Raw genomic sequence first — 12,239 nt, forward strand, 5'->3', positions numbered from 1 at the left:
TGTAAATCAATGGATGTGTAACTGATGTGATTCTGCAATCTGTGTATGGTGTGAAGGTGGGAGTTCATAACCCACTTGAATCAAAGTGTCGAATATGATATGTCAAGAAATTTGTAATGTTTTGAACAACCCTCAATAAAAAATTAAAAAATAAAAAAAAAGGTTACAATTAAACAGAGAAAAAAGAAAAAAAGATCTTGATGAAAGTTAAAGAATTCTTTCCATTGGAGTTCAAAATGTTCTGGAGATTTTAAATCAGTGCACCTCCAGGGCCCAGTAATTGCCAGTCCACCCTGAAGGACTCACCTGGGTTCCACTCATGTGGTGGAGGAGCCAATTCTTAGTTTCCAGTCACCTGCGGCCCCGTGTTTCCTGATCTTGGGTTCCATCTCCAAACTCAATCTCTCCAGCCCCTGCTCTTCCAAATTCCTGGCCAGGCATGCCTCTCCCAGGTGGTCCTGTAAGCGTTCAGATTGGAGGAGGAAGGGTAGAGCCAGGTGGGTTTCCATGAAGAGTTGATTTTTCTCCTGGTCACTTAAGCACACTGTATGTCATTCAGTGTGTATTTACTGGGCCTGTATTTCAGGTCAAACTTGGGTTTGCCGGGAATTGTCCCCCTCAGCTGCCAGCCCCTTGGCAGAAGCTGCAAAATATTTCCTTCCTTTGTCCTCTGCACACTACCTGGAGAGATGGAGGCTTCTTTCCCTGTACATAGATATTGTGCAGTGCATCTTTCAGGTTTGCCAGGCAATGGCCTTGATCTCTAAACGCCCTGTACCTAGATATGCCTTGGGTCTCCCAAAACTGTGGGTTTCTTTAATTCCCTTATCCCTCCACTATGCTGATAGAGAGATTGCTCTGGCTGGTGCTTCCAGCCCAGCCATGGCAGTGGCTGTGCTGCTGGAGATTTCCTCCTTAGTTTATTATATCCGACCTCCTGTGTCCCCAATGTGCTTTGAGTGTCCAGTTTTACATTTCAGTAAAACTCCCCACCCCGGCTTTTTTTTTTGTTCACCCCCCTTGCTGAGTAGCTGCCTGTCTGCTTTCTGGGCTTCACTCTACAGAGTGACCAGGAAGGTGACCTCCTTTATTCTGCCATCTTGAAAAACCCCCAAGATATATTCTTATTGATAAAAATACAGAAGTCATCCAGACTGATGGACAATTGAGTACAGAGGAATACTGGGAGACAGGTAGCAATATATTCAGTGACAGTTAAATAGCTTCAATAAAGAGAAGCTGTTTGGCATGAACCTCAAAGAAGCAATGTTGAAAGAGTTAGAGCTTGGAGGTAGTGACAACGTAGTAGCAGCGTGCCAAACCCCACTTCAGATATGGTCCTGTGAAATGTAGAAAATACATAAAGAAAATTCCCCACCAAAGGGAGACAAAGAGTAAGTGGTATCTTGCGGGAAAAGAATGTTTTCATTTAAGAGAGAAAGTGGGAGAGTTTCCTTGGAAGGGAATTTGTCTCTGAATGAGAATTTCCTAAAGGGGATTCCCTAAAGGTCTGGGAGGGAGCTGCTTACAGTAGGGATTTGTGGGGAGGAGTGAGCACAGAGAGTATGGAAATGAAAGGATGATGATAGAAGATGACCAGAGGGGCATCATCTTGGATGGTGGCCAAATATGATGAATATCTATCTGTTTGTTTTTGATAAAAAGTAGATCAAATATATTTGGTGAGAACACTATGCAGGTGCTATTATATGCTGCTTGGTACATCCCAGTGGGAAGCACATGATTTCAATTTATATTATCACTTGACATTTAGATTGTCCTCTTGATGAAAATAGTGTCCACCAATTTTGTCCATTGTAAATCTTTTGTAATTAATAAATTGTATGACATCTTGAGATTATGTGAATATTCTGTTACCCCAAAATCTTTCACCTAAAGTTTAAGCAACTTTTGATGATACTGAATTGAATCAACTATTACATGAGTATTTGTAAAACATAGGTAGACATTCCAATCAAAAATATTTTAAAAATATTTCCTATATGTTATCAAGGAGCAAATTGATAATCTCTTTTGGAATTGTCATTAATGTGCTTATGTGACTTAAAAGTTTTAGGGAGAGTATATTATTCTGTATAAGTACACAAAGTAATTTATAACAGAAGAAAACATATAAAAGAGATTAAAAACTCCAATGCCAAAAATGTCCAGGCAGTTGATGGAAATAAGTAAAGACGGCAGCAGGAGAGCAGATTGGGATCTGGAGAATGAAGTACACATGGACATAACGGGTGGAGAGTCAGGGTGGAAACAGCTGCTATTCTACTCCAGCCAGCTGTTACCAAGGACTGCCAGATAATGCAGCTTTTAAGAGAATTTAGAAATCTACAATTTCACATGAAATCTCCTGACTCTTAAATATTAGCTACTTATTAAAAACACAAACTTATGCAGATTAAATAACAAATTCATGGACTACCAGTTCAAAACATGAAAAAACTAAATTGAGTGGTGAACACATTGTAATTATCTCCTAATACTTTTGTTAAGATTTGTATGTGAGAGATTGTCTTTTCTCTAGAAAGATGAGTTAAGTTCTCAATAAACTGATTGAGAATCTATTTGAATTTATAGCATGTGTAAGAAAGACATGTTTCCTGCTCCCATATAGCTTTCATTGTACCAGGAAAGGCAATTAAACAAGCCATTACAGGAGAATTAAAGGTTTTGAAAGGAATACAAGTGCTGTGTGATGTAGAACAAAATGATTTAATATCATTTAGGTCATCAGAATAGACTTTCCTGGGGGAAAATATTTAAAGTGAAATTCACAGGGTGAGTGCATTAAGAAGGGGAAGGGATAAAGTGGAAAGTGTTTCAGATAAAGAAAATTATAAAAGGCTAGCAAGTGGGAAGCAGTGAAAAAAAATTCAGTAAAATTAAAGTTTGAAATATAAGATAGTGAATATTGCCCATATGAGGCTAGAAATATACATGAGACCCAGTGTCCAGTTGGCAATGCTTGTCTTAAGCAATTATCTGCCTAACTGAATGACCCAACATCTTTGTGGTTAATGGATTGCAGAAGGTTAAAAAAGAGCAGAATCATCAATCCTCTATTGTTTTACATAAGGGTATAAGTCATGTCAGAAAGAATAGAGACAACAGAATGTGTTGTATCTAGGAGGTGACATTGGCATGATTTAGTATGGATTAATGTCGTGATGAACAGAGAAAGGAGATGGTGGAATCAAAGGTGACTTCCAAACTTGTAACTTGAGTTTTAGTTGCCAGGGTGGCTACTAAAAGAAGAGACAGTTCTTTGGAGAAAGAAGCTGTCCTGTATTGAGTTTGACATAATGGGAGACAGTCTTCTGGAGGTAAACAAATGGCAGCTATTGCATGAGTTTGGAGCTTATGAGAAAAGACAGAGCTAGAGAAAGAAGTTTGTAGATTTCAGCATATAACCGATAGCCTTTCATCTCCCACACATTAATTATTGTACTAAAAGTCAATGGTTTCAGATAACACTTATAATCAAACGTATGCATATGCTTTTAGGAGTCATTATTTGTCTTCCTCACAGCAGGAATCCCAGCTCCAGTATATTTTGGAGTTTTGATGGACACTTCATGCCTTAAGTGGGGATTTAAAAGATGTGGAAGCAGAGGATCCTGCAGATTATATGATTCAAATGCTTTCAGGTACCATATGTTCCAACTGGGATGTTGCTTCTACAACACCAGTGTGACTGCCACTAATAAGTCCTCATGTAGTTTCACTGCTTGCAAAGTGAAGAACAGTCTAACCAAAAAGTCTGTTTTATAAATAATTTTATTATTTGGTTCTATGCTAGGTATTTCATTTTCCCCATTCCTTACATAGATTTCCACTTTAAATGAATAATCATTTAAAAAATATGTTAAAGATTCCAGAATATAGTAGCATTTTGGAAGTTCATAGACACAAATGGGTAAGTAACTCCCTGAAACTCAGAAGCATTTAAATTTGGGTCACATTTTGGATTTAATTCTATTCTTTTTCATACTGAGCCAAACTGTACCATTTACGTCAGTTATAATCCCCTTGGGCAAGAGTTGAATTTGGCTCTGAATCTCTCCTGCTCTTATTGCCAAACTGATGTTCAATTACTTCAGTACTTGAAATGCATAAAAGTAGAAGGTTTCCGCTGTGTGGGTGAGTGTGTATGGGGTGGAGGGCTTGTTATTTTCACTATAGTATCATTCAGTTCAGTTCATCAAACATTTAGTCCTCTTGTTGCTTAAAGCAATGCTTCAATAGCTTAAAAGCAAGAGGATTTTCTAAAAGACTTACAAACTGAGCATTTCTTAGAGAAATAAACTTGGTGCTGAGCCATCTAAGTCGGATGTGAATTGGGCAGACCATCTCAAATAACCATGTTTGATTTAATAGGCTTTGATGTTATGTGTGAAATTTATTTTGGTCTTTGAAAGGGACCTGATCTGTGAGTATAATTTGGGCTTTGCTCATTTGCTAAGGCTGTATTCACTTTAGTGTGGAGACAATATAATCCAGAGACTGAACGTACGTTTAAAAGGTGACCGTAATGCAACATTTACCCTGCCTTTCCCTACCTTCGTATTTTCTGTCAGAGTATGGAACCTCAGACTTCTCATGGAAGAAATTGATTTAAACCTCTGGTTTATTCTTAAGTCATTCAGCTTTATTGAGGGATCCAATTCCCCTTAACATTGTTTCATGCACTTGTTTCATAGAAATGAATTTGGGAAAGATCTGAGGATGGGGTAACCACACAGTTTCTCATGCAAATTGGACACTGTTGAGAGTGAAAGGGGGCATTATTAAAATTACACTTGTGGCTGGGGCTATAGCTCAGTGACATTAAATATATCTGGTATGCTCAAGGCCCTGGATTCAATCCCCAGCACCGCAGGGTAAAAAAAGAAAAAAGAAAAAAAAATTGCAAAAATAATATTACCATTGAAACAATGCTAACATATACTGGGACTGCTCTGGGCAAACAAGGATGTGGTTATCTGGTCTAAGGGACTCATTTTCAGAGAGCATAGAGCTGATTACATAGTTTGTAGTAACTAAAAATGATAGTACTGCTGAGAAATTTCTTTATATTAGCACATTGCCTTTGATTGGCTGGCTACCAGTGTTCATAGAAAGGCATGTAATAGCCAACATTCTACTCTAAAGCTGCATTCTTAAAGAAAACCATCAAGATGATGTCATTACCTTCCTTGTACATTTTATTTCAAGTTAGGTAGTTGCAATAATTCTGACTGAAATTCTCTCCTCTTCCAGACACATATATCTGGGACTAACTATGATACTGGGCATAGTATCCATTTTCCTAAGTATTGCAGTACTGTTTGTTTTAAAGAAAAATTATGTTTCAAAACATAGAAGCTTCATAACCAAGAGAGAAAAAACAATGGTGTCTCCAAGATTTAGGAAGGAAAATTGTTCTCCAAGTGATCATTTGCTACAGCCCAACTACTGGCCCGGCAAGGAAACACGACTCTAGAAAAGTGACAACTCAAAGGTGTGTTCTCTAATGTGTGGAAATTCAGCAAACAAATAAAAGTTTAATCAAAAGGGGTTTAAATGTGTAATTTCTTTCTTCATGCAAAAAGAAAAAAAAATTCTACTTTGCTTTTGACCCTAGGCACTAGATAATATTCCCATAATCAATATCATTAAGCAGAACAAAAGATGCAGATGACAAAACTAGCTTTCTATCTTTTAATTTGTATACAGACTCCTTGCATTATTTATAGATTCTGCTTTATCTTGCCTAATGCCCATTGATATGTTAGCTATATTCCTAAAGAACTATTGTCTCTACTGTATGATTGTTATCTGTAAAATAATTTCTAAACTTACTTACTTTTCAAAAGCCAGGTAATACTGTTAGAAAGTTAAGTCATAACTTAGGCTCCTTCAAGTGTTTTCTTAACAATGATGTTAGGATGGACTCCACATGGAGAAGGAGATTCATTTTTAAGCTCTTCTTTCCTTTGAAATACAACAATGGATACAGAAATGTGTTTGGCAAAGTGATCTTGAGAGATTGGAATTTTGGATCATTCATTCTTCTACTAATTATTTGCATGTGTTTTTTGTGTGACACTATAAGTAACTGTGTTTATACATTAATAAAAATTAATGTTAACGTGTATTAGTGTCCTATGAATTCAATGGGTTGAAAATATTAAGTAAATATTGTCCATGTTTTAATGTTTACGGGCAACTCTCTACTTATGTGTATGATGTGTTCCTAAAAAGCATTTGGAAATTGAATTTCTGAAAATCTATGATAATCTTAGATATTATAACAGAGAAACAGAGTAATGGATTGAGTGACAGTAGGCTGGCTGTGGCACCTTTTGGTATCACCTGTCTCCCATCACAGAGCCTAGTCATTCTTGGGAGGAAGCTGCATAGCCTGTCAGGTAACCATTTCTCCACAACTGGAAAATACATCACACCCATTGCCTCTTTCCTGGCTTTTTGGTGCTCCTCCGATGAGACTTAGTAGATTTATCAGAACACCATCTTTAATATTTAACTCTACTCTGTATAATTTTTCTTTCTCCAATATAGCTTGAAAGAGGATTCTTAAAAAAAAAGACAATTTAGGATAGAGACACCCACCCTGCTCCAGCGTGGCACCCTGTTCAGCCAGCTCACCAATCCAATATTGTCCATGTTCTGTGAATCCTGCACAATCTGGAGAAGACCAGGTGGAAGGGAAAGTTGGGCTAAGAATGTAAGACTGAAGGGTATTCAAATCTGAGTAAGACCACAGGGTGCCTCAGATGCATAGGAGGAGGACCTTTACTTCCCAAGGAGATTTTCAAAGTCAAACTTGGAATCCTTAACTAGATATTATACCAGCCATTCTAGGAACTGTATTACTTAATCTTTTCAGCATTTTGGCATGAGAATCCCCATTTTATAGCTGATGCAACTGGGTTAAGCAAAATTAGATAAACTGCTTAGCCTTGGAGATACACTGCCAGAATCAAATCCAGGTCTAAATCTAAAGTTGTCTTCCCATTATAACAACCTGACCCAATAATGTGATACTAAATAAACTGTTTTTATTATTTTTAATGTCTCTACATTACTTAATTCAGTCTGCTTGGGTAGCCATCTTCATGTGCATAATTCAACATCTTGAAGAAAATCAATGATCAATATAAATCACAGAAATAATTTACATAACATTCTTTTCTTCAAATGCTGTTGTTTTAAAGTTTGAAATGCTTTGCTTTTTAAAAATAGATAAACCCAAAACATGCCATTAACTTAAGTCATATGATGAAGGATGATCCTTTGGAACTGTGAAGACTCTGAGTGCAATGCATTCTTAGTAGCCTTTAGAACAAACAAACATAAACAGGATACTCCCAGTTAATCCTCTGTGTGAGGTGTTTCTTGGAACCTAAGCCCGGCAAGAAGGCCCAGATGAAAAATTCGGTACCCATACTTAATGCAGTACAGCAACTAAATAATACAAACTAAATTGTTTGCAGTCTTTTATTTTTCCCTTTATATACCAATTCTGCCAATATGAATGGGAAGGGAAAGTTTGAGACCGTAGAAGAGAGAAAATGTCCCTTGAATGTATTTATTAACTTTGTCATTTTGTTTGAATTCTTGATTATTGCATTATTTTGTTGTTTTTGAAAATGAACACCGATGTTTTGTTTCCAGCAGGCCTGCTTCAGACCTGCTGCTGTCTGCCAGCCGAGCAGGAATCCTTTTTGTCTGTAAGTCTTACCCATAACAAATATTTACTGAATGGGTGAGTGAGTGCACTCATCAAGGGTTTTCTTTGTAGAGATGTAATTCAAATTCAAATTCAAATTCTCATCCTGTCTCCCACATCCTCTTTATTTTTCAAAGCTTTTTGTAGCAATATCCTGAAAAATAACTCCTTTGCAAGTAAATTGCTAAACAGAATCCTTTCCAATTTACTCTGCAATAACTTGAAAAATACAAATCAGCCTAGAGGATGATGAAAGGATGGTCTCTTTCATAAAGGACTGAATGCCAATTAAAAGGAAGTGTGTTTTTACATATGACCATTCATTCACAGTGGAATTATGTGTACAGAACTCAGCTGCATGGCATCTGAGAGCATCATTTAATAGGGAATTGAATGGACTAAAAGCAACCCTGAGATTTTAGATAAATAAACTCATCTGACAGAAGTAAGCAGACTTTTTATGCCCCAGAAAGCACATGATTAATTTTTGTTTGTTTGTTTTAAAAACAAACCAAACCTCATTTCAGAGATCAAAACACTTCCCTTAGTCTCAGGGCCAAACATCCTAGGCAAGGTCTTGATTGATGTGTGGGATCCCACAATTGTTACATGGTCAATGGGCCACTTTATTCTCTTCTATAGTCATGGCTCCTAGAGGTGACAAGCATTTAAAATTGACATCTGATTACCTCTAACCTTTAGGCAAGTAGACTCCAGCAAGTCTACCTGCCAGATGGTGTGACTTAGATTAGATTAAATGACCTGCCCAAGGTAGAAGCAGGCAGACTAATGCTGGTTCTTTCATTACATCATGACACCTCAAAAGCAGGCATTTGGCTGAATGCAGTGGCGCAAGCCTGTAATCCTAGCAGCTTGGGATGCTGAGTCAGGAGAATTGCAAGTTCAAAGCCAGCCTCAGCAAAAGCAAGGCAGTAAGCAACTCAGTGAGTCAGTGAGATTCTGTCTCTAAATAAAATACAAAATAGGGCTGAGGATGTGGCTGAGTGGTCGAGTGCCCCGGAGTTCAATTCCCGGTACAAAAAAAAAAGAAGAAGAAGCCAGCATTCAAAACAAACATTTCAAAACCTCAAAAAATTGTTGGAAGAACTTTTGTAACCATTTGCTTTGAAGGAATTTCCATCTAAATATCACATACCTATACTCATACATAAGGCAGCTTTTTAAGGAATAAATTGACTATAACATGTACTTGAGAATATTTATTGTTTTTGTAATTTTAAAACAGCTATTAAATACAATAGCAAGAATTCTCTGTGCTGAGTGCTTTAGATAAGATCACAATAATTTCCTGTGCTATGTATTGTTATTGATAATTTCAGAGGAAGAAACTGAGGCTTAGAGAGTTTTCATGGTTTGTCCAAAGCCAACAAGTTCTAGCAATTGGTGGAGCCAAGATTTAAACTAAAGTTTATAAGATTTATAGTCACGCTGTGCTTGTATGTCCTAAATCACTAGTCTTTAATAACTCCTCTAACAGTCAATTCTGTATATCAACACTAGGAAATTTTAGTATCTTAAAACAAACATGGCTAAATAAAAGTTAAATGATATAAAATGTTTTTAAATGAGAAGTAACAGTCTTCGCGAACTCACTTCTGTCCAGTTTGGTTTGTTGATCTTTCTGATGGTCACTTTCATATCACTTTCTTTATCTACCAAATTTGGGCAACATCTATTAACTGTCTCTTTTTTGTATTTTATGTTGAAAATTACTTTTTAAAATTAGATTTTTCAAAACAATGGTTTTGAATTCTGTTTTTCTAACACCTGTAACTGATTAACTTTTGTTTCTTCTTTCATTACTTTCTTCCTTCTACCTTCATTAAATATACTTTAAAAAAATCTTTACCCAGATTTTTGATTTGTAGCCTTGTAATCATACATTATTTTTATTTTCTTGAAATATCATGAATCAAACAATAAATACTGTCTATTGACTCCAGTGCAAGATTAGAAAGTATAAATGTTTTACAACAATAAGTGCTGTGGATGTGGGGAAAAAGGTATACTCATACATACACTGCTGGTGGAACTGAAAATTGGTGCAGCCAATATGGAAAGCAGTATGGAGATTTCAGTACATTCCAAAATTGGAAAATTGGGAATAGAACCACTGTTTGACCCAGCTATCCCTCCCCTTGGTCTATATACAAAGGACGTAAAAACAGCATACTACAGGGACACAGCCACATCAAAGTTTACAGCAGCACAATTCACAATAGCTAAACTGTGGAACCAACCTAGATGCCCTTCAACAGATGAATGGATAAAAAAATGTGGCATATATACACAATGAAATATTACCCAGCAATCAAAGAGAATAAAATCATGGCATTTGCAGGTAAATGGATGGAGTTAGAGAAGATAATGTTAAGTGAAGTTAGCCAGTCCCAAAAAACCAAATGCTGAATGTTTTCTCTGATATAAGGAGGTTGACTCATAGTGGGGTAAGGAGATGGGAGCCTGGGAAGAATAGAGGAACTCTACATAGGGAAGAGGCGTTGGAAGGGAAGGAGTGGGACATGGAGTAATTAATGATGGTTGAATATGATGATCATTATTACCCAAAGTACATGTATGAAGACATGAATTGGTGTGAATATACTATGTATACAACCAAAGATATGAAAAACTGTGCTCTATATATGTAATAAGTATTGTAATGCATTCTTTTGTCATATATAAATAAAAAAGTTTAAAAAATAGGAATTAGTTAAATACAATATTATACATTCAAAATGAAAAAAGTATAAATGTTTTAATTTCCTGTCTCCTACTCACAATTCCAAGGTTTTTTGCTACTATATTCAAGAATGTAAGGCCAAATCTACTAATAAATTATTTTTACTTTATATGTCTTTTTTATATAAAAACAAATCTATGAAAAATACTTCTTGCATGCATCTTTTCCCTTATTTTTATATAGTTAAAATGGGTTCCTGGAGATGATGTATTAAATAAAGGCATACTAAATAAAGTCATTCAAACAAAGAAAGGCAATTGAGCTTACCACAGCTTTGAAACCTCTACCAATTTTTCAGTTTTATAAATTGAAAAATAAGATTTCAATGTTTTGGGTTTTATTTCCTTGCCAGTGGTTTAAACTTTTGTTAATCTACTGTTCATATCTATTCTTTTATAAATTAATCCACAGCCTTGCTTACATATTTATTGTTACAATTATTAATGATGTTAACTTTTAGCAGATCCCATGAACAATTTTATTTGGAAGCTTAATTTTAAATTTTGTTTCATGTGATTTTTAACTTGCAGATTTAAAACTGTTTATATAATCATGCATCTCTTTTATAAATTCTATAATTGCATGTGTGCTTAAGATGGTTTTCTTACCTTAAGATGAAATGATTACCTAGTTTATCTACATTTTATGGCTTAATTTCTAAATTAAAGTATTTACTAGCTATGGATTTATTTTCATGTAGTATTTTGAAATAAGGAAACTAGTCATTTTGACAAGTTAGGCACTTGTTCCAATACTGTTTATTAATTAATATACTTTCTCTATATTGTGGGACTTTGGGGAAATTTCTTATTTTATTAATATGCCTACTTCTGTTCATGATTACACTATATAAGAATTACATTTAGATTGTAAAAATACATTTTAAGCCAGTCACAGTGATACACACCTACAAACTAACTATTCAGGAGGTGGAGATGGGAGGATCACAAGTTTGAGCCCAGCCTGGGCAACACAGACTCTGTATCAAAAAAACAAAACAAAACAAAACAAAAACACCTATTCACTTAAAAATAATGGCTAAAGAGTTCGAGGTGTAACTCAGTGTACAGAATGTGCATAGCATAAACAAATTCTGGGTCCGTTCCCATTCCCATAAATCAACCAGAGGTTTAATCAAGGCATTTGAAATTTAAGATAGAATAACTTTGGATAAACATTAGTTCTGAGAATCCTTGATAACTTTGTAAATAAAACTCTCACACTGCCATAGCATGTAATTGTATTTCCCCACCTCCCAAAGATGGTCAAAAATACACTTTAATTTCTGACAGTTTATTGTCTTCCTTCCTATGATTGAATTATGTTCATTCATTTTTTTCTCCTATGATTTTTTTTTTTTTTTAATTTTTTATTGGTTGTTCAAAACATTACACAGCTCATGACATATCATCTTCCATACATTTGATTCAAGTGGGTTATGAACTCCCATTTTTTACCCCAAATACAAGTTGCAGAATCACATCGGTTACACATCCACATTTTTACATAATACCATATTAGTGACTGTTGTATTCTGCTACCTTTCCTATCCCCTACTATCCCCCCTCCCCTTCCCTCTCATCTTCCCTCTCTACCCCATCTGCTGTTGTTTTAATTCTCTCCCTTGGTTTTTTTTTTTCCCCTTTCCCCTCACAAACTCTTATATGTAATTTTGTGTAACAATGAGGGTCTCCTTCCATTTCCATAGTTTCCCTTCTCTCTCCC

At 35.7% G+C, this 12,239-nt stretch overlaps 1 protein-coding gene across 2 annotated transcripts in view; it reads left to right on the forward strand.

The window, feature by feature from the left end:
• The window catches only part of Slco1c1 (solute carrier organic anion transporter family member 1C1), a 51,912-nt gene extending 45,760 nt beyond the window's left edge, over positions 1-6,152 (forward strand). Inside the window, exons 14-15 of one of the 2 annotated variants that reach the window (XM_015498216.2) lie at positions 3,548-3,665; positions 5,278-6,152. In XM_015498216.2, coding sequence (XP_015353702.1) covers positions 3,548-3,665; positions 5,278-5,500 — 341 coding nt within the window. In that variant the 3' untranslated portion in view covers positions 5,501-6,152. The remainder of the gene's footprint in view (positions 1-3,547; positions 3,666-5,277) is intronic. The other variant, XM_015498217.2, reaches the window with a different exon arrangement.
• The last annotated feature ends 6,087 nt before the right edge of the window (positions 6,153-12,239 follow it).

Source organism: Marmota marmota, unplaced genomic scaffold (assembly GCF_001458135.2).
Source record: "Marmota marmota marmota unplaced genomic scaffold, marMar, whole genome shotgun sequence".
Classification (NCBI taxonomy): domain Eukaryota; kingdom Metazoa; phylum Chordata; class Mammalia; order Rodentia; family Sciuridae; genus Marmota; species Marmota marmota.